The sequence below is a fragment of the Akebia trifoliata genome, chromosome 1, assembly GCF_017979445.1.
Source record: "Akebia trifoliata isolate Shusen 1 chromosome 1, ASM1797944v1, whole genome shotgun sequence".
In the NCBI taxonomy this organism is placed as follows: domain Eukaryota; kingdom Viridiplantae; phylum Streptophyta; class Magnoliopsida; order Ranunculales; family Lardizabalaceae; genus Akebia; species Akebia trifoliata.
In genome coordinates this window covers 35,097,389-35,120,466 of record NC_141375.1, presented here as the reverse complement: position 1 = coordinate 35,120,466, position 23,078 = coordinate 35,097,389, and the positions used below count along the sequence as shown (strand labels likewise).

The window sequence follows — 23,078 nt, the reverse complement described above, 5'->3', positions numbered from 1 at the left end:
ATATTGATTTCTGTCACACTTATAATTTAAAAATATTTCATAAATTGATTTCTTTCAAACTTATAATTCATATTTCAATGTGTATGCTTTTGATTATCTATATATCAAAACTAATGTGTGATCATTTTGGTTAAGATAAACAAATACATTGTTATTAATGCTTTATTTTAAGTGTATTTCTATATTGTCATACAATGATAATATTACTACATTAAATGTTTTTCTTTCCTTGAAAATTACAATTACTAATAAAAAATAATTATTTTAGTTGACAATATAATTTTTCTTCTTTCTCTTTGCTTATAATTGTATGTATATAAACTTCTGATAATCATTTTAAGAAAAATATTTTTAAATTTTAAATTCTTTTATACGTTAACTTGTCTTTAAATAAACCCTTACCAATATTAAATTACCTAGTATTAATGAGGAAAGAATTTACCTAGACAACCCTACTAAGCTAGGGTTCAGGCCCAGTATTTCATGCCCGAGGTAAGGTTGGGCAAGGGCACTGGTTGGTGTTACTCAAGCTTGGGTTGGGCGCACGGGGTTGATCCCCAACCCAGCCGAGTTGCAGCCCTAGGAATAAAACACCTAAGTGGGACTAGTGAAGTAATGGATCGAATCCACATGCAAGTGATCCAAATTCCATATCATGGACTAGTAACCTAACAGTTTAAACTAATGTCTAGTATCAATGAACCAACCCTTTATAACCATGCCAGCACATTAACTCGAATGAAAAAAGAAACGAAAAATTATTTTTCTCTCATTATTATGGGCCCATCTCCTACCTCTCATTCCACCTGATTGAAGCATCTGGGATGCTTCGATAACTTTACTATGAATAATAGATTTTGATATTAATAAGACCTAAAATATGATCTTCTCTTACCCATATCATGCGTCACATTGGGAAAAATAATTATTAATGATAACTTAAGATCTCAAAAAATGAATTACAACACGGGTGCAGCAAAGATAATCAAAGAAGTCAAAATGAATATGTAAAGATGATAACGTTTGTGCATCTTAAGCAAAAAAAATCAATTATCAATTTTAGGCACAGAAAATCCTAAATCACAAAAACCATAAATTAAGTCTAATTAATGAAAATAAGAAAAATTGCTAAAAGATGAAAAATTAACGCAAGTAATCCATTCATCTTTACTAACGTGATGATTAGTCTATCACCTAACTTTAGCACCGTTATATTTTTTTTCTTTGGTAGATATCCCCATTAGTGAGGATTCTGGTGTTAAAAAGCCAGACAGCACAGGAACAATAGTCCAACTTTGAAGCAGACAGCACTGTTCTGGACCTGATTCCAGCACTACATGAACCTAATTGATAAAAAGTACACCCTTTATCCCAAGGAGGACCCTTTTATCCCAATTTCCGTTCATCACTGAATCCCTCGAACGGCTATTGTCCAGGACAATGTGAATTAAAGCCCTGCCCACCCTTGTAGTGAAGGGGGAAAGCATGAAGGTTTAACACCTTCAGTTTGCAGATGATTCTCTACTCTTCTAGGATGATTGATGGAGCATATGAGATTCCTTCGAGGCTTGCTTTGTTGCATTGAAGCAATATCAGGGTTGCAAATCAAATCGAAGTGTAAGGCATTTAGAGTCAGATCCCAACCTTTGCATTTTAGCTATCTTCTTGGTGTCAAATGGGGATCCTTCCCATTATTCTATTTGGATCTTCCTCTCAGTGTAGCATACAAAAGAACACAGTCAAGAATTGACATTGATCAAAAGTACACATTCAAGAATTATGATTCCTAAAAGTGTGTAGAGGCAAGCTTAAAAAGTTGATTAAAGATTTTATATGGAATGATAGGGGAGGAAATCAAAAGTTTCATCTTGTTCAGTGAGAACTGATATATGCTACAAAGAACGGGGGATTACGTATCAAGGGATTTAAGCTCATGAATTCACCATTATTAAGAAAATGGCTTTGGAGGTTTGGGTTGCATCAAACTAGTCTATGAAGGAGAATCGTTAAGATTTATCAAAGAGGATTGCATTTAAGGTCGGTATAGGCAATAGAGTAAGGTTCAAAAAGAATCAGTAGCTGTGGGGCATCACCTATCTCTACAGTTCCCTTCTTTGTTTTCGGTCTCATATGCAAAAGACCAGTAAAAGCTTTTTATTATTGGCAGCTAAGAGTTGGTTTTTATCATGGGATTTTGATTTTAGGAAATTTTTCAATGATTGGGAGGTTCAGGATATAATCAATCTCGCTAATCAAATACCCTACATTCCTATTTCACAGTCAAAAGATGACCCAAGGGTCAGAGACCCTAAATTCCTAGTGTCAACCCCTTGCATGGGCCCCATTGTTTTTTTTTCTGTTTTTTTTTTTTTTTTTCATTGATTTATAGTTCCCCATTGTTCTCATTTAGGGGCCTAAGGTTCTTTCAAAGGTATCATTTTTCATATGAACAGTATTAGATAAAATTGACTTGCAAACATCAAATCAAAAGGGGATTTTCTATGCCTAATTATTGTTTTCTCTATAAGGTTAATGAGGAATCAATAGATCATTTATTGATTCATTGTCCTTTTATTAAAGAGATTAGATCTCACTTTTTTTCTTTGTTCCATACACATTGGAAATTTTCTAATTCCAACTTCTCATTGTTCCAAAATCAGCAATTCAAGGCCTTTTCCCATGGAAATATATATATAGGTCCCGTTCCCCACCCTAAGTTTTACCCTACATTTTAACAAACATGTTTTGTCCTACATGGGTTAGAAGTTTTGGAATAAGCTGATTTTAGGTGAGGATGATCTCTATGGTGAGGAGATCATCCCCACCAAAAATCAGCCCATTCCAAAACTTCAAACCCCATCAAAAATGGTTTACAAAAAATGGACGGTGCACAATTTTTCAACTTGTAAACATGGGGCTAAAAATATCGGAATAGGCTGATTTTTGGTGAGGATGATCTTCTAATCATAGAGATCATCCTCGCCAAAAATCAGCCCATTCCAAAATGTCTAACCCATGTAGGACAAAACACGTTTGTTAAAGTGTAGGGTAAAGCTTAGGGTGTTGAACATTTCCCATATATATATATATATATAGAGAGAGAGAGAGAGAGAGAGAGAAAGCGAGTAATGTGGGTCCTAACTCCCGTTGCAGTATGTAGGGGAACCTGGATTGAAAGGAATATAAGAAATTTTGAAGGGAAGAAGAAATCACTTATTTTTTGGTGCAATATGTTTCATGAATTTAAGGACGCTTTGATTTTGAAATTTTGTTTTTAAATGAAACATTATGCATTCATAATCAAGTTAGATATCGGTACTATGAACTTGAAAAAGGGAGTAAAACGCAAAGAAATAGAACAGGAAAAGCTTCACGTACCAAACAAGTAAATGGTCATCTTTTCTGTAACCAAATGAGCAAGAACCGGCAACCTGATAAGAAAGCCGCAAAAACTAGAAAAGCCTATGTTAAAAACAAATGCCATCAAATACTAGCGACCAGTTCACAAAAAAGATGGAAAGAAACAATTAAAGGATGCGTCACAAGAAGTGTACCCAAAAAAAAAAACTAATTCAGTGCTTGAAAATTTTGGTTGCACAAAGTAGCATACATGAAATTTCCACATTATACTTTTCTACTTACCATGTTAACTGCTTTGTCATATTCTTATACATACAGTTGTATTATGTCAGCTTTTCACACCCGGGATCTTGATCAAACCATCTAAAAAGTAACACTTTAGAATAGATAGACACAAAATCAACAAGTTCTACACTTGACAAAAGGAAAAAAAAATTCAAGATCTACATTCTGAAAAAATACATTAGCAGGAGAAAATCAAACCAAACTGATTGATGTACTTTCATGGAATGATCAATAAAAATATTTTAGTATGGATGATGGCAGGTTAGGCCTTCCTGACATTGCTATCTTACGACAATATGCACCACCATACTAGGGCACCACACATATACAATGCTAAATGCCTTCAAACAGTCATTGACAGCAACATTATGCATCTTGTGGTCAAGGTTCACGAATGGTCTTCCCACCACTTCCATTTTCTAAATTTACAAAATAAAGACAAAAACACTCAGATGCAGCCATCCTTCACGAAGATATACAAATCCACAATTCTTGGCACACCACTGGACCTCCCAGAGATGGCAGAAACCAAAAGTGAAGTAGCATTAAATTTAGCAGATCTAGATTTTTAGGATGCAGAGGATAGCTCAGAACAAGCACATGATAACAAAACAAAAAATAAATAAATAAAATATGTTCCCTTGAGATAACATGAAGACCAGGTGGCATCAATTTCCAGACCAGAATACGAGGCCATATGAAGGGAAATGGTCAAATAAATATATTATATTCTCAAACTAAAATGTTTAAAACGAAAGTCAGGGATACCAGGATACCAGTATAACTATATCACAAGAAATATAATTAAAATGTTCTTATGGGAGTGAACTAGCACACAAGACTGGTGAACTTGACCCATTCCCCCACCCCCTTGCCAACCACCCCCCTCCCATGTATATATCTTATGTCCTTTAAGAAAACAGTTTACCACAATAATAATAAAAAAAAGGTGTGGTGCTCGTGCTTTCTACTTTCGAGTGGACAAGTGCAGCTGGAAAAAAAAAACCGGACGCAACCTATGCTACCAACCAACCAGTGGGTTACATAAGATCAAAGCTTTATCCCAAAGATTTGGGGTCGATAGCCAGCATGTTACACACAAGCACACATTCAACAAAGACAGTGAAATCTGTAAGAAAGTGAATAACCGAAAAGAAAAAAAAACAATCAATAACCACTGCAGCATCTGATAACCAAAATAGGTAATAACATCCTCTTGTATTGTTAAACTAGCCTCATATCCCACTCCACAATTTGAATAACCCAAGATCTAACAAAGCCATACTGATGAAGGAGTTAGTTCAATGCCATGATATAGAATGCACTCCTCCAATACAGTAATTACTGCTCAGGACTATAGAAAATTAACAATAATTAAGGATGGCCACCATCCCTTACGACTTTGATAAATCACGGATATTCATGCAAAGCATCTCCATACAAATGACAAAAACACTGCACAAGGTGTTAGTAATGACTGACACGTGAAATTGGTGACAACTGAGAAAAAGGTTGCACACATCAAAATTTCTCTAGCCCGCATCCCATTATATGCATTTTGGCTTCACAAAACAAGAGGTTCGCAGCTTCACAAAACAATATGGTAAAATATAAGACTTGACTTCGGAAGAATTCCAAGAAAGAAGGTAGTCATGAAACTGTCCGACCATAGCAAACAGAAGCAATATAAAGATTCTTAGCCCATTTCTCCTGCAAGAAATAACCCCAAAGTAAACACTTTGTAACTCTGCACAGAATAATGCTGCAGATCTATCAGCAAAGAAAAACTATACACACAGTGCTTACCTTAACGTGTGTGCTTGGAAAAGCTGATGTCCGAAGAGTCTCCTGTGTTTCATCTGTAGGCCTTCTTCTCGGTACACTAAGAATAAAAGCAGCCTGGTCCCAAGTAGCTGCAGTTGCCGTGATGCGATAACCACTATCCCACCTATGATGAATGCCTTCACTTGGGTATAGAAAATCAAGTTCAACAACCTGAAATTAATAAAAAATATATATATACATATCAATTTCAACTAATGTTATTGTAGCACAAATGATATGTAGGAATAGACGGACTCAAAAAATTCGAATAAGACCTGGTCAGAATATCCTGCATTACGAGACATAACAACACCCCATCTACTTCCTGCAGTGGCCATGGATGTAACGTAGAATCCCTCCCTCCACTTTTTGTTTATCCACTTGAACGGAAACGAATCGCTGACCTTGTAGGACTGTTGTGTAAATTGTGTACCTGGACTCAAGAAAACAAAGGGAAGTTAAACATGAACATATGCAAGTTGGCAAAACCTAAATAATTGCATAGTACAGATATTGAAAGTGTTCTCATATGCGATTTTTTATCAGTAAATCGCATGTCATCATGGCATATGCCACTATGACATATGTGATTTAGGGTTTCTGGATCATAATACCATCGCATATACAATACGCAATAGCATATTACTCCAATGAGCAAGATTTGACTATTGGAGCATTAAGTTCAGCATTTTTTTTATCTATCTTCTCCTACAAATACCCTATTGTTACCCCCACCCCCCAATTCTTGTATTATTCCAAGCCATTTCTATCGCTCGCATATACACTCTTTTAGGTCCTTTTTTTTTCCAAATATTGAGTTTACACATTCTAACATAAGATATGGTATACAATGATTAAACTAGTAAAGCAGGGTCCACTTTAATTATCTTGAACGAGAACTTTATAATTAAAGTAGAGCCACCTTCGTATCATGAAATAGGTTACACATTATTGATTATTTGTCTTCTGGAGTTCTTGTTCTATTTTTATTACTATATTTATTACTAAATGACTAAATGTAATCAATTTTATTCCATTTGTAAAACAAAAGTTATCCAAAAATATATTGTTCTAGTTTGTTTTTATTTTTTATTTTTTATTTTTTATATTTATTTTTATTTTTGAAAAAAAAAATACTTTTTTTTAAATAAAATATTAGTTTGTGCCATATGCGACTGCATATGCCATATGTGATTTTGCACATGTGCACAGCAGATGCTGGTTGCATATGCTATTTGATAACATTGGATATTGACCTTTAGACATTACGACCAAAGAACTCCCATTAGTAGTTCCTGCTATAGCACTAATATAATAGTTCTTCTCCCACTGCTCCATAATCCAATCCTTCAAAACAAAATCAGGTGAAAAAGGGTTAGTTGTTACTTTACACAAACATATACATGATAAAAACATCGATGAAAACAGATCGAATAGACAATTGCCTTTGGATTAGTATGAATAAAAGTAAGAACGCACTTTGTGAAGAAAAGTGGGCGTGATTTCATAAACTTGACCATCGAAACCAGTTCCTGCGTCCATAATTACTGCCCACAGATTTGTACAAGAAGCCACACTGCTGATGTATAGTCCATCTTCATTTCCTTTCTCAATGTGTTGGGCAAGCCTTCCATCAGTAACATTATAGTGGTATCTAAAACAAGAAAAGGGCACCATGAACTTTTTTTGGTCGTGGAATATGAATAGAACATTGTGTTACTTTAGATGTATATAAACCTTTGCTTCATAGGTCGGCGAGCATTGTATACGCTAATCCATTGTGTTGCAGGCATCCCCATCCGGACCTTCTTCTTTGGTTGCTCATCATCGTCATCTTCCATAGTCAACCGGCCTCTCTTTTGACCGACCTGGTATATAAGCTTTACAACACAAAATCACACATTAGATGTCTTCTAAACTAAGATTCAGGATATCAGTATGCAAGCGACAAAATAGTTAAAATAAAGAACAAAAAAGTACCTTTTGTGCCCCATCTGTGTTAATTGGCCTGACCTCGGGATTTGGACCAACCACCCCATCAAAGAGGGAAATATATTTTGCATAGTTAGGTTCCTCATCGAATTTCAAGTTCACCACATGCTCAACAAAATGTCTGAATGGAAGTGGACAAAATAAACATAGTGTCTCTGGAGATGTTGCCATCTTTTTCTTGCAGACAAGGAACCCCTTATTCTCTCCCTGTGGCAACAAAATGTAGATGTGTGAAGAAGAATATACAAGAAATGAAAAGGATGTCAAATAACATAATTTGAAAAAATGCCTTACTTGGTATCCTTGCCATGGAAGACGACCACGTAGTAGAAAAATGAGTGTGTATGCAAGAGATTCCAAGTCATCTCTCCTGCTTCCAGTTCTTCCCAGATGAGCGTGTACACTAGCATAACGCACTGTTCCCCTGGAAGAACGGAATGTTAGAGCAACAATGTTCTATGAAATAAAGAAGGCTATATATATAAGCTATAAAAGGAAATATTTATTTTTCTTTTCCTATGTAAGTAAGAGATAGGGATCGGCAAAGGTGAAAGCGAGTTCAACGGGTTTTGAGAGATACATAACCAACTTTGAAACTGAAAAAATAAGATAAAAATATAAAACAATAAATGGCTCAGAAGAGTACCTGAAAACATCTGGACGCTGGTCATAGTCAACATGTTGACCAGTGGAACTTTCTCGCCACTTGGTAGCTAATACCAGAAAGAGAAAAAAGATGGAAAAATAATGAGATACACGGGGGTATGTTATATGGAATATCAATGTTACAGAAAAGACTAATTTACCTAATCCTAGATCTACGAGAAATAGCTTTTTCTCTTCAGGAGTCCCTGGGGGGCCAAGCAAAAAATTCTCAGGTTTTACATCCCCATGTACATACCTGCCATAAAGTATGGTACTCGTAATTAAATGTTGATTGAGCAAAAGAACACCATAAATATCATAATACGGAAAAACTAGAAGAGTTCTGAATGAATATCAACAAAAATAAAAGAACCGTAATCAGATCCCATAATAGAAAAGATCTTACCCTTTTGCATGCACCTTCTCCAGTATAGATATTGCTTCGATGGCAATACATGCAACCATTTCAACAGACATCCTGCAGACAATAACAGGGGCAATGGGAAAAATATAAGTATGAAATAGTCAAGTTATTCAGAGACCATGCAAAAAAAATACATCCTGGTATAATTCCAAGCGGAGACTCACGTATGAGAGTTGTTATTCCAAACATCCCACAAACTTGGTCCCAACATATCCATAATCTGTAGGCATTGAGAAATGTTGTCACATAAACATCCAAAGCTAAATAAGGTAAAAATATATATAATTATGTAAAACCAAAATTAGAACATACCATGATGTAATACTCCCCTTGCCGGCCCTTGTAATGGACTCGTGGCACACCATGACTGCCACCAAGTGTGCTGCAGAAATTATATAGAATGTGAACGACAAAGTCATAAGTGTTTTACGATAGTGATAGAATATCCATAAGACAAGCAAATATAATAAGAAAACAGAAAACAACGCACTTGTAGACTTGCCACTCATATGGAGGGCCATAGTTGCATCCCTTACTACTTCTATGCTCAAATTTCAAGGCCACCTAAAAATATTATCATATAGACAACATTAACAAGATGAGATCCAAAGGAGAAACTTTGATAAACTATTCAATGTGTAGATATAAGTAGCGTACCTCTATAGCCCAAGGCCCGGAATTCCTATCATTTATGCTTGGACCTGGAACCCGACGACCAACATATACTTGCCCAAAGCCTCCTTTACCCAATTTTCTTTCAATTTTGTACACAGGGGAACCACCAACCTGAACCTGTAGCAAAGAAACCAAAGTGTGAAAAACACAACCCATTGAGAGTAAGAGAGTATTTATCTAGTTATTACTATTTAATATTTTTATCTACATATTCTCATAAACCCAAACACAAAAAGCACCCCATATCCATTCAAATTCTAATAAAACCCCAACTTAATGATGACAAAATTCATGAAAATCACCATTTACATTTTTTTAGTTGACATTAATTGAAGCGCATGGAAAAGCCGCATTTCTTACAAGACCAAAAAACACTCGATTAGCAAAAATAAAACATACAACACTATTACAAATAACAGTATTAAAAAAAAAAAACACCTTCTTTCTCCAATTAAATAAACCCCAACATACTGACAATAAATTCATGAAAATCACCATTTCAATGTTTTTAGTTGACATTAATATGACCATATAATGCCGTGTTTCTTACAAGACAAAAAAAAAAGCACTGGATTGGAGAAAACATAGAACACTATCACAAATAACAGGAAAAAAGAAAAAAAAAACACTTCTTTCTTCAATTAATATAGCAATCACTAAACTCTAACGGATGGAAAGAACAGACAAATCTAATCTCCAAACCCCATTCTTTTTCTCCTTAACGCGTCAAAATTGACATAAACAACATATAAGTGATACACAGTTGACATTCTACACACAATCAAATATGCATTCAAGCCCATATGATACACAAAGCTATTAACAGTTTAAAATAAATTAAAATTGAAATAAAAACCTTGTCGGGAATTGGCGGGGCTGTGTTTCCTTCCTCTTCAGCCCCAGGGGCCTTATCAGCGCTCAAATCGTTCATCTGCTTCTCTCCTACCAACACACCAACTTCACGGGCTTCTTCAAAACCTCTCTGTGCTTCCTCCTTGGCCTCCAAAGATCTCTTTGGCACAGAAACCCTAACTGTATTTTCGTTTTTCTTGTTAATCGAAGACGGTTTGTTCTTCGTTGTTCGCTTCTTTCGGGTTTTTGGGATTAATCTCTCACTTTCTTTTCGGTTCTGCTGTGCTGCTGCCCGGCCCCTACGCACTCCACTACGCAGCTCTCGCATAGCTCATCCATCGAATCCCATCCCTAAAATCCCTAACTATTCCCTTCTCTGAATAACCCTAGATTTACAGATCAGTGAAACCTGGGGAAAAAAAATTAAGAACAAAATCGAGCATAAATGAAATCAAAAACTCAACTTTTCTTTAAAAGACTCGATCAGAAAACAAAGAACAAAAAGATATACATTCAAGGTGAATGGATTGTTGGGGGAGAAATTTAGGGTTTCGCAGTTCTGATTTTAGGGATCTCTCCAAAAGGAGATAAATTAGGAAGGAGGGTCGAGACTTGAGCGAGAGAGAGTGCGTGTATGTGTGTGTGTGAGAGGTGATATATTTCTTCCTGGAACATAAGCAACGTGTCTCATCCGTTCATGGTGAATCTGATCCGACGGTTGGATTGACTTCTTCGTTTGGTTCACGGAGAATCTGACGAGTCAGTTCGATTTAAGTTGTTCTTTTCTTGTGTAAATTGGAGAAGCCTTTGATTCCTCGAGATATGTATGTTTCACTTAATCACATTTTGGTGGGTAATGTTGACAAAAGAGGAATCAATGGAATTGGTCCAATAAATTTTCAAATTGATCGTGCCATGGTTCAATTTGGTTGAACCGATTTACATCTAATAAAAAATTAATAATATGTAAATTCTTCTACTAAAATTATCCCCATTAATGTGCCTTAAAAGGTCAAATTTACATGCCTAGTGAAACAAACTTTAGTCATCACATGTTGGCAATAATTTTAAAGCTGATTCGACTGGGTAGACTTGGCTAAGTGCAATAATAACTATGGTGAGTACATCGAAAACTGCATCGATTTTGAATCTTATAGAATTAATTTATCATGATTGATTGCAAGTTAATACAATTAGGTCGCCCATTTCAATTATAAAGTTCCTTAATAAAATTGATCTTTTGTGAGGATAATCCATGTATGCAAAGAACATCTTTACCATGTATCAGCCTTGACTCATAAATTTTGGTGTTGCCACCACATAAGTTTGTTTCTGAAATGGTGGAAACACTCACAAACTTGGATTGATTGTACCATTTTGAAGTGGCTGGTTATCGTATTGGTTGCCAATTATTGGATAAATAATAGATAGGTCTGTCAATGGGAAAAGTTTTCGCCCTGCCCAACCTGTTGTGGAATAAATCTTAGGTCTAATAGAAACATTTAATCGATAGGCCAATTTAAGGAAGGCCCACACATCCACTCCCCAGAAATCTCTATTTTTATATTTCAAGTCTTAAAAAATATTGTGGGATCCACATGGATTATCATATTACAATCCAACAGCACAATCTTCTAGATTTCATGATAAATTTCATGGTAAAAAAAAAAAATGGAACTTGATCGATGGTGTTGAAAATTGATGACTATCAAACACCCAAATTTAAAATTAAAAAACAATGGTGAAAAATAATTTTTAAATTTTATTTTTTTGCAATTCATAGAATTTCATCCTCTACAACACTTTTGTATTAGATAATATTTTTAAATGCAACAAGATGATCTTATTAGGAAATTTTTATTTTTTACCATGGGTAGGAGAGAAAAATTATCTTATTATTACTTATGTCAGCAGTGCCACATGTCAAAACAGTATTTGTCTGGTGAACAAACAATCACTCCTCTCAACATTAAAGAAACATTTAAGAATTAATGGAATTTACGAGACAAAGATGAACCACCATTGAAATGTTAATAACCTCCAACACTTGTTCTGTTTTTTCCTATAACACAGTGTTATTTTGCCTACTAACAATAATAAAGTACAGGTATTTTTATTCTTTGAACATTAGCTGGTTCTCTTTATTGAAAAAGATATTGGGGTTCTAGTCTTTGAAACTTTGGATAGAAAGTTCGAAGACTGAAACTTTGGATAGGATAGAAAGTACATGATTTTTCTACAAAAGGTTAAAGCCAGGTTGAAAACAATGGTCACAAGATCGACTGGCATAGATTAAAAGAAATTGCCCAAAGAGCTTAAAGATTACCAGTTCTGAGAGGAAAAATAAAAGTTTTTTGTTAAGAAGTAGAAGATAAGGACATTCAAATTGTCTGTCTGCTCAAGAGAAAGAACCAGGGTCAAGGGAACATGTCGAGTATTCGCATACCAAGTGCATGCCTAAATCACTCGTGTTTTTACATTGATTTCCAAAATAAAAAAATAGTACATCTGTAGAACCAAACTAACCACAATGCGTAAGAGGTTTATTCTGATAAAATTCAGGGATAACCAAAATCAACGAACATTAGTTAATGCTGTAATACAATGTCCGGAAAATTTTAATTTGATATTTTTTCAGAACTAAACTGTTTTTAAATTTCTTCAGTAATGTGGGTCTGGATAATGAATAATAGTGTCAGGGACGAAAAATCGTCTCAGATATCAACCTATAATCCCCTAATCCTTAATAAAAACTTGTCACAAAAGCAGAAAGGAATACTCAAAAGACAATAAGGAGAACCATAAACACGCAGCACAATATCAAAGTGTGTGAAGCAGATTTCAACTGTCAAACTGTTTTCACCCCTGGCATTCTAGGGTCTCCATTCAAAAAAGATAACTAGCTAAAATAGATAAGGTTTAGGTTTGTCTACTCATACTATGTCTTTGTATTTGTCTATAGTAGAAGTCTCAAACAAAAGACCAGTTGATAAACATGAAACAAATGCAGTGAACATTGTCTTCCTCCTCGTTTGACACTTTCCAAGCCACTGCTCTATCGTAAGAGACCGGCCTACCCATGCTAGAGAGACAGATACCACCTTGAAGACAGGCAAAGCCCTGCAAAGAAGAGACAAAAATGATAAACCAAAAAATCACTTACAATGTTGCTAAATAAAATACATGCCCCAGCATTTAATACATGCCTCAGGAATTTTAAACATGAGGTTTCTTATTTCCTTTTTGTTAGATCTTTGCTTCTTAGCCGAACCATTTGACTTGCCCTAGCCTTGTGCTTAAGATGAAACTTCAGTTTCACTTCTTCAATGGGGAAACATGGCCCACTTACTGAATGTACAGAATCAAAAACCCAGTGAGGAGAATCGGTAACTTGAAAATAATTGTTTATGCATATAACCTCCAAGAAAAAAAATCTGAGACTGATCACTAGTGCCTATCCTGAAAGCTGACCACAACCTTGTATGCGCCAACAATAACCAAAAGCAATCCTCCGAAGAAGTTATTCCTAACCACTGGATATGAATACTTCTTGTTGGGGAATTTGAACCTAATGTTTTCACCCATGGCTCATGTGAATATGAAGCCCATGCCGATAAAATTATTCAATGGAACAGAGTTAGAAATCACCTATCAAGCTAAAAGTTATACGTTAAACCCACAAGGGTGGTGGTGAGGAGGGGTCAAATATTTACGGCTAAATAAGCAAAACGCCTACCATGGTGTGACCAGCACCTTAGGCGTAAATTCCCTAGTGGCTAGTACATAAGCATCGTAATGCAGCCAATACTTCTCTCAACTAGTAGGCATGAACAAGTGTATTTTAAGAGGATTGTAAGATGCATGTTAACATTAACAAGAAATTCTGAACTATCTTTCATTTTCTTGTTTATTCAAAGGTTAGAGAAAAACCTGTTGCATAATCTGTGGGAATTCAGTATAGAGAGATTTCCGTCCATGATCATCAAATATTTTTTCCAACGTAATGTCTTGCAGGGCAACCAAGGTTGTTTCAAGCATATCAAGACCTGCCTGATTCGCAAACATGAAAACGGGCAATGCCTGCAGAAAGAATAATGGTTACGATACAAACTCCTAGACAACCAGGTAAGAACACCCATTATAACATAATATCAAAAGAAAACCACAGTGGCATCAGGCCAATCAGCCATGAGTCACCATTATGGGTTCACAGAGTACTAGTTTCTAGGTTCCAATATCTGCTACCTTTGTGTCTATATCAGATCATGAAAAAACAGTCATGTATCCACAATAAACTAGATTGAATTAACATTTACAAATGGTAGAAAATTACATTAAGTTTGAAAGAAGAATATTATCATCTTTCTGAGATAATCAACAGAAAATATGCTAAAATCAAAAATGAAGAAGTGATCGAAAGCAGACAATATAAAGAAATGAGACGGTGTTTTGCAGAAAATAGAAAATTCCCTAACAATTACAAATTGAATGTGGAAGGGATGTGAAAGTATCAAAATGCAAACCTTCAACGAGCAGCACATGATAGCATCAGAGTGGTGCCAAAGTGTCTTGAGAACAGATTCACCACTTTCACTGCTAGGCTTAAGTAGCTCCACACCCATATAGCACCTATTAAAAGATGCAAACAATTAAAATTTCAAAAAATATATATATAATAAAAAGAAATTTTGGCAGAACCTAATTTTCTGTATGAAGCAAGCTTTCAAAATGCAAGAAATAAAATTCAGCAGAAATTAACAATATTACGATTTTCTACTCAAAACATAATGATAACTGCAGTCTTGAATATTATTAAAAAAAATCATGGCAGAAAATGTGAGCACCATATAGAATAGGCAACTGATCATTAGAAGTTTTATCTATTTCACCATATCAAGCATACACTTATGTCATTCGTCCAGAAAACACTTGCTTTATAATACTATATTAATGCGACAGCACAGCTGAGTCCAGATATAGATTAGCAAGGTAGACTTGGCATACCTATAGCTGTGACAGATCCAACGAGCAAGAGTGAGCGCTTCAGGAGTACCAGGTGGTGGCCGCAGACCAGAGTGAGAACTGAGAAGGGAAGGGGAGAGGGCCAACGCTACCCTCTGAACAGATGCTATAATGCTGCGAATATATTGCCGTGCCATCGATGCTACATTTTCTTGCAGGTGGCTTTCAAACGCAAACTGAAATGCTATGGTCATCACAGATCTTGTGCTGCCACAGTTACCAGAAAAATCAGCAGATGCTCTGTTTCCAGCTGGTCCAACCTCGAGGGCAGAGGCAAGGTCTAGAGTACGATTAGGACTAGAAGCATCCTGCATAAGGTCAACAGTTAGTTCCTAGGTATTGAACTCCAAATTACAAGAAGTTAATGGAACACCTGTGCTTTCTGAAACAATCGTACAAGTACGAGGAGGGAAAAAACAAATTACAAAATGCTACCTTGTTGTAAGCAAAATACTGACCAGGCCAAAGTCAAGGGGAATAATGCGGAAACCCGAAGGTAATAGTGGTGCATCATCAGCGAAAGACGAATCAATGGGAGCAAAGACAAGTTCAGCACAGGTGCCAACAGCATTCTCATCCACCCCACTACAGAGCTGTAGAAACAGTATAAACAAATAGAATATGTATAAATGCCAAAGTGGATTTGTTAATGTTTGTTCTAAACTACTTCTCAAAAGAAAATGGCAACACCAAAATAAATTCAGGAAAAATAAAAAAAATGACGACGTGTAAGCCGAGTTTCTCCATGAGAAGGATATCTACAACTTAGTAAAAAGAAAAAAAAATTACAATCAAAGATAACATCCATTCAAATAGGATTTCATTGATCAGCAAAACCCAGAAAAAAACTTAAGTATTAAGATACTCACTTCATAGACTTATTTATTCTCAGGGAACCCTCAGCCAAGGGTATAAAGCCCATCACGGAACCCTTTTTTAACATTGGGTGCAGCTAAAAAAATAATATCCGCTAATTCCCCTCCATGAAACCATTTTTTTTTTTTGCCATTAGAAATGAAATAAGTTGTGGCAAGTAATTATTTAACCATGATAAGTCAATAAACAGATTGTTTACTAGCAAAGAAAAAAATAATACTACTTTTCAAAAAAAAGAAAAAAATAATACTTACTTGCAACAGAAACATCTCTCTAGACATAATTGTTTCATCTGGCCACTGGCCAATATTCTCCAGCTTAATGACCTCCAAGAACTGGATAAACAGTATGAACTATTTATTTTCAAGAACACATTGAAAGAATAAAAATTGGTATATGCTACATGAATCCTAATTCCCAATGTTGAGAAAAGTATAACACCGTATAACATGTGTTAGGAGCAAGCAAGATTACATGCCTCCTCATGCTCGATTGTATGAGCCAGTGGAAGGATAACCTGACCGCCAAAGCCCCCAACTCGAGACCCTGGTAAAATACAGGGACCAGCTTTGACAGCTGAAGCAGAGTAAGCATCAATATTACTGTCAGCCCATTCTGATCGGTGTTCGCGCAGGAATCTGAGAAGTATTGCAGGAGGTACATTCTGCAAAATAAGAAAAAAGAGCAAGGAAAGAATACATAATAAGCATTCTCTGAAAGACTAGATTAAAATGTTAAGAAAAAGAAAAAAATACTAATAATCAGAATGGATAATGGAACTGCAAATTTATAATGTCATTTCCCGAGAATTTTCAAAATCAATCAACCTCATCCTATAGTGTTGGAACTATCAACTTCAACTGTAAGTTGAGCAGATTGTGTACAAAACTGCCAAAGAAATTTGGTCCTTTAGTCAAATTGGTAGAGAGAACACATGTTACAACTTACAATGCCAGACAGAGATAAAGTGTAACAAACACAGACATAGAAAAACACTCCGCAAACAGATCCAAAATGTTTATCTGATACTTCTACTATTCACAAATATCTTTCAAAAAGGCATTTAGAATATCAGACAGGCATTGCAACCAAATAATAAAGGTATAAATAATATATTAAATACAATTCTTTAATAAATTAAGATGTGTTTGAATGTATCCAACCTGACAAATTTCCAAAAATGGAAAAGGTCATCATAACATAATTTGGTCAATTTTTCAGGGCCAAATTAACAAGACTAAATCAAATCAAACGGGTAAATGGCTAAAATCTTGACTAGTTAACAGCTAAAGCTTCTATAACTGTTTGGTTGAGTTCTTAATCTTAAATGCGAATCTTTAATTACCGGAAAACTTTAAAATATCAACCAATAAAAAAAGCAACCAAAAATGAATTAGCCAAAAATTGAACAAGTATCTATTAAAAATAGTGTGTAGATACATCTTACCAAAGCAGAGAGCAGAAGACAGACATAATAAATTGAGCAAGTGAAAACACCTCAACACAAAAAAGATAAAAAAATGTTATAAATGAATGTTACAGCAGAATATAAAAAAAAGAACCCACATTCCTTTCCGGAGTGCATGCAGAACAGGATAAAACCCAATTTTGAAGCCATTGTAAGTTCCAGTGGCCTTTGTCCCAAAAACTAAGTGTCATTTACGTAGTTCCCGAATGAAACAGTGTATATGTAGCATAAATTTATCTTTGTAGTTTTCCCACAAAGACATCAGTAATTGGAATAAGGTATGGAAATTGATGAGCTTTCCTAAAGTATGTACACAGCAAAAGGCAATATAAACAGTATCCTGACCTGTAAAAGCATGGATGCCTTGGCACACAGAACAGCATTGTTAACAGCAGGAAATCCATTAGCAAAACCAAGATTTACACCAGAAATCTTGCTAGGAGATGAGTTTACAAGAATGGTTATGTCGTCTACACCGTCACTTCCCATAGTGGACCATCCATCATCAGCAAACCCATTAAGTGCTTCATTAAAACCCCTGCGAGGAAACATTTGAAGACTTAGGATATAATTAGATATTCTCATAGTGATATTCCAATAGCCACATAAGGCAAAGAACTAGAATACACTCACCTGCTCAGCCTCTGGCTGAGTGCTCGTAAAGCTGCAGGTCTTCTGCCCCAACCAGTGACAGTTGATTGAGTAACCTCCTGAGCAATCTGCCTGAGCTGGCGTAAAGCCTGGATGAAACAGATAGCTCCACGATCAAGATAATATGTAAAACCTCAACACATCTCCAACAATTGTCTAATTATCTTCCATGTACTTGAACATTACTTTAAATAACAATTTAGCCGCAATTGCAGAACAATAGCACAGAAAGAAAAAAAATCTGATAGTCCTACCGCCATTGTAGTCTTTTGAGCAAGCACTGTTGATGATTCATATAGCGGGCGCAACACTTCTGGTACACTGCATGGCTGGTTCACATAATTGGTACTAAGATTAGTGGTCCGTTGGTAGAACGCGAAAAAAAAAATATCACAGCAAACAAAGGAAAGATAGGTATGGTAACTCTATACCTCCAAGTCCATATGATCAACTATGTGTAGTATGGACCCGCCCCCTTCACAGGGTCTAATGAGGTACCCACTGGGTAGCATTTCAGCTCTCACAAAATGCTGCACTGGTGGCATGCTCGGACCACCCTGAGTACAGCTAAGTGATCTTTCACAAACCTGAGAATTTCATAGCACATGTGACACAGTCAAGCAACTCCATACAACTCTCAAGAGGGGGAAAAAACAAAGTTCCCCTCTCCCATTACAGGGTTCTACAGTCATGGGTTGCATACCACAAGACTGCCATCCTCCAAAACAGAAGTGTAGCGCAGCAACCAGAAGTCACGAGCTGGAGCCAATGTTGTAGGGGCGTATAGCTAAATTAAGAGAGAATTTTTTAAATTCAGTATGAGTGCGAAGTTCAGCATGCGGGCATTCACATGGCATTAGTACCTACCTGCATGTAAAGCAGCTCGATGGTTCCACCATTTCCAGTAGGCAGCACGTTAAGCACATCAACAGCTCGGCAATCGCGGAACCATGAAGGCCGATCTTTGAGGATTTCTACGACCTGGAAGAATCTTAGTTAATTAAACTTCCTTACCAAATCAATTAATAAGATCAGAAGACCAAGCAAAATAGAAACAAAGACAGGACACCAAAAACAAAACAAAAAAACTTACCCTTGTAGGTTCAAGTCCCACCAGGCCGCAGGCTCGTGCTGCCACTCCAGGGCAACCATGAGAAATTGCAACGATTCCAATGGAATCCGGACCAGGCTATGCAAATCAAAACAAATTTAAAAATTAAAATAGTGGAAGCAGATAAGAGAATACTATAACTTCTGTTCCAAGTATGTGGTAACTAAGTTTTGCACTAGTGTCCACGAAGTTCTGATGGCATATTGGATTTTTCTGTGAGGACTTGAAAGGACAAAAAGATGATTTTATATTCCACATTTAGCTTAAAATATAAACCACTTCTACATTTTGATTAAATTATAAACCAAGTGTTGATCACATTGATTGAAAAATAGGGAAGAGAAATAACCTTCATCCCAGGCATTTGGACCCACTCCACAGCAGTCCCAGTGGCCTTCGAAAGAAACTCTGTTAAAGTTTCCTCTGCAATGGACAAAAGTCTAGAAAAAATACAAACATAACCTCTCATCAGCAACATACAACAAGATCGTCACAAAGCACAAGAAAAAGAAAACGACTCAACATGCATTCCCACTAACCCTGCAGGGCTAGCATCCCTTGGCGGATGCTGAGGTGTCAAATGGTGTTGACCGCTAGTCACCACCGAGTCACAACTCGTGTCTGTAGTGGCAAGGGTAGTCTGCAACAACAACCCAGTAAACCAAACTCATCATCCCCAATTCAAGCAAATAGAAAAAATGAACGAGAAATTAAGGAAAAAAACAAATTTTATAAATAAATAAAAAAGCATCGAATTTTCCTTACAGTCTGAGTTTGTTGGCGAAAGTAGCCATTCTCATACACCAGTTGTGACACCTGTTTCTGTAACCTGTCGTTCTCCTCCATTAACAGCTTGTTCATGGCCGTTAACTTTCGATTTACAGCTTGGAGACGTGACGCTTCTTTCCTCTGCTTCTCCCGGCATCTGAAAAAGGAATCTCAAAAATCATTTATACAAGTTGCAATCTTTAAAATAAATCAAAATGAGTTTTTTTTCTCGCCTCGAATAATACCTTCGGTTCTGAAACCAGACTTTAATCTGTTTAGGCTCAATGTTGGAAAGAATAGGGCACTCCCTGATGAGTTGTTGCCTTCGAACAGAGCTGGGCTTAGGGCACTCATGATAGAGCCTTTCAAGAGCTTCTACCTGCTCGGGGGTATAACGGACATATTTTCCGTTGTCCATTGCCGCTTTAGCCTCCTTGCAGGACGTTGTCACAGCCATCATATTTCAAAATCAAAGAAGCACAAATAACAGAAGAGAAAAACCCTATCTTTCACCCTAAAGTATTCAAACACTCAACCATAAACAGCAGAAACTGATGTCTACAACTCCACAAACATCAAAGCAAAGCTCTCTCAACTTGTAACTCGAACTTGACTTCAGATCAGAGGACAAAATCATAAATCCACTACTCTCTTGCTCCACCAGATGTCAAGGACAAATTTAAATTTTGAAAGATTTACAGAGTTTTAGTCTCAAACTTTGATAATTCTTCCTTTATTTATCACGAAATGTTTTTGTCCTTCTTTCCTCGCTGTGAGACGACAGCAACAGACACAAGAAATCAATACTTCGAGATCGGAGCTGTAAAACCCACCTTAAACTACACCTGAGAAATCTCCTCTTCTTTCTGGAAAAACTACAGAACTGACGATCTTTCGTTTAAATCAGAAACATTTGCAGCTTCAAAGCATAAATTTCTCCTGACCAGAACCAGCAGGATTAGCAACTATTTTCGCCTCTAAATCTCAAAACAAATCCAAAACAGCAGAAAAGAGGATAAGTTTCTCGAGATTTGAAGCTAGTTCTTTTCCTGCAAGACACGGACAAGTCGTAGATTCGGATCAGTAATGCCACTCGATTCCGAAACAAGTTCAAAAAACATGAGAAAAAGAAATTCAAGTAAGTATCCAAGCCAGAGAGATTTCTCAAGATCCGAGCTTTTTTTATTCTACTGTGTTTCGTTCAATCAAGGTGAAAGAACAAACAAAAAAACAAACACAGATGCGGAATCAGAGAGGAAATCCAGTTCGTACGAGCGATTTGGCGATCTATACAGCTCTTTAATTACCTTAAAGCAAATGCCAAAGTGCTTCCGTACAATCAATGCTCATCGTTTCGAGGATTTTCCGCCGAGTTTAGCCTACTATCGTCCCTAACCTCTGAAACATCTTAGGGTTTCTGAACAAACTCTTAGTACAGAACAAGAGCGGAGAAACCAAAGAAAACCCGCATAATGATCTCCTTCTAATAACAGAAATGCAAGTAATCGAATCAAGAACAGATAACTTCCATGGCGCCTCTCTGCAAACTCAAATGTCGAACGTCTTCTAAATCATCAAATAGAAGGAAAAAAAATACATCAATTCAAGACAGAAATTTCGAGCAGAAACCCTAATTTAAGGAAGAAAAAGCCATTTTTCTATGGTGCTGTGCGTGTTCTTACACTGTTTCCGCATTACTGCTCAGCTGCCTTTAGCCTTTTACAGTGAAAAAAATTAATTTAATTAAATTTGAACTATTTTGCTTATAATATGACATAATTAGACGAAACTACCCTTTGCCCCTCGAATTCTTAAATTGTAGAAAATGCCCTTGATAGTGCTGGTCCCAAACTGCCACGTTGAGCCTAGAATGAACGAAAAAGGGCAAAAACATCTTCTTCTTTTTTATGGACGGCATTTTTGTCATTTCAGAAGGAAGTTGTAGGATAAGAGAGATAAAAATATGGATGGCAAGGTAGGTAATTTTATGGAAAAGTAAGGAAAGTTATGAATGAATGCCACTTCATGCGTAAGTAGGAATCCGAAAACTTAAAGAAACGAAAGCATGGAAAAAGGTTGTGTGGGTCAGAGAGGACAGAATCATGAGGGTTTTGCATGCGCCTTGATTTTCAGACTTTTTTAATAAATCATCACCTTCCTCGTCATCATCATATATGTCATGCATATCATGCATATCATGCATACATACATGCAATATGTATGATGCATGATGATGTTGACAGTGGAGGTTGTGATGTAACGTGAGTAGTTTTATCGGTTCAGGTGTCAGATGGACTTATCGGTAGTTAGAATTTGGATAGGTGATTCGACCCGCTAAGTGGTAGAAAGTACTAATCAGGCATTCACGTCACAAATGAACCCAGTTCAGGAGGTAAAATTGTGTGATCCGGCCCATTATTGTCTCTCAACTAGGGGTTTCAATGATACCCATTTACCCGGAGCCCCGGCTCTCGCTCTGGTTCCCTTTTATTGGATCCGATTGGATTCGTGTTTAATATGGAATCCAATTCATAAGAATCAAAATCATTAAGTTCTATCGAATGCATGTCCGCAAGTACTCAAAATCAATTTATTTTTACATTATACATGATTTAATATTTTTTTATTTTAAAATTAACATATATTACGTAAACTTCTTCAATTGTCAATTTAAACTAAGTATTAGAACTAAAAATGGGTCATCTCTTTTTAAAATTTATTATTTGTGCAGAAGATGAATTTTAATTTTTGAAAAAAAAAAAGTCATTGAATCATATTTTTAGTGAAATAAATTATTATTAAGTTGATACTTTGTAGATAATTTATTATTTTTTAGAAGAAAAATTTTTCATAATGATTTGGAAATAATTTTTACTCATTCATTTCTTGAGAACTAAAACCGACAGGCACCCATGATTCTTAGTAGTTCCAATTCCAGTTCCACTAATAGGATTGTCAATGGGTCGAACAATATCCGACCCGAATAAATCAAATAGGGGCAAGACTTTTCTACCCGATTAAGAATTTGGGTAATACTACCCAACACCCATTTACCTAAAATTTTGTAGGGTAGGGTATGAATATATGTCATATCCTATCCGATTACTAGTTTAGACGACAACAAA

At 36.1% G+C, this 23,078-nt stretch overlaps 2 protein-coding genes across 2 annotated transcripts; both read right to left on the bottom strand.

Moving 5' to 3' along the window:
• Nucleotides 1-4,799: 4,799 nt before the first annotated feature.
• LOC147412105 (casein kinase 1-like protein HD16) lies at nt 4,800-10,764 on the bottom strand. Its single transcript, XM_086456367.1, has 16 exons — nt 10,062-10,764; nt 9,188-9,322; nt 9,021-9,094; nt 8,843-8,912; nt 8,695-8,750; nt 8,513-8,584; nt 8,268-8,362; nt 8,108-8,174; nt 7,756-7,885; nt 7,450-7,668; nt 7,207-7,349; nt 6,949-7,123; nt 6,726-6,816; nt 5,745-5,902; nt 5,452-5,640; nt 4,800-5,355 (listed from the first exon to the last, which is right to left on the bottom strand). Exons 1-16 carry the CDS (start codon nt 10,383-10,385, stop codon nt 5,296-5,298), a joined length of 2,058 nt encoding a protein of 685 aa, XP_086312493.1. The 5' UTR covers nt 10,386-10,764; the 3' UTR covers nt 4,800-5,295.
• A 2,078-nt stretch (nt 10,765-12,842) lies between these two features.
• LOC147412104 (homeobox-leucine zipper protein ATHB-15-like) lies at nt 12,843-21,671 on the bottom strand. Its single transcript, XM_086456357.1, has 19 exons — nt 21,261-21,671; nt 20,199-21,002; nt 19,951-20,110; nt 19,725-19,825; nt 19,535-19,625; nt 19,168-19,263; nt 18,942-19,055; nt 18,778-18,861; nt 18,506-18,661; nt 18,329-18,403; nt 18,057-18,163; nt 17,769-17,961; nt 16,434-16,619; nt 16,210-16,290; nt 15,538-15,672; nt 15,062-15,387; nt 14,581-14,686; nt 13,988-14,137; nt 12,843-13,177 (listed from the first exon to the last, which is right to left on the bottom strand). Exons 2-19 carry the CDS (start codon nt 20,411-20,413, stop codon nt 13,028-13,030), a joined length of 2,526 nt encoding a protein of 841 aa, XP_086312483.1. The 5' UTR covers nt 20,414-21,002; nt 21,261-21,671; the 3' UTR covers nt 12,843-13,027.
• Nucleotides 21,672-23,078: the final 1,407 nt, after the last annotated feature.

What these genes read in the sequence shown, in the direction of transcription:
- LOC147412104 (XM_086456357.1), bottom strand. Translation starts at nt 20,413, where the DNA reads ATGATGGCTGTGACAACGTCCTGCAAGGAGGCTAAAGCGGCAATGGAC. An exon ending in AGGGATGCTAGCCCTGCAGG is followed by an intron (nt 19,626 to 19,724) that starts GTTAGTGGGAAT and finishes TATTTTTTCTAG; the next exon opens with ACTTTTGTCCATTGCAGAGG. An exon ending in TGGAGGATGGCAGTCTTGTG is followed by an intron (nt 18,662 to 18,777) that starts GTATGCAACCCA and finishes TGAAATTCTCAG; the next exon opens with GTTTGTGAAAGATCACTTAG.
- LOC147412105 (XM_086456367.1), bottom strand. Translation starts at nt 10,385, where the DNA reads ATGCGAGAGCTGCGTAGTGGAGTGCGTAGGGGCCGGGCAGCAGCACAG. An exon ending in TGGAATAACAACTCTCATAC is followed by an intron (nt 8,585 to 8,694) that starts GTGAGTCTCCGC and finishes TATTGTCTGCAG; the next exon opens with GATGTCTGTTGAAATGGTTG. An exon ending in CAGCGTCCAGATGTTTTCAG is followed by an intron (nt 7,886 to 8,107) that starts GTACTCTTCTGA and finishes CCGTTCTTCCAG; the next exon opens with GGGAACAGTGCGTTATGCTA.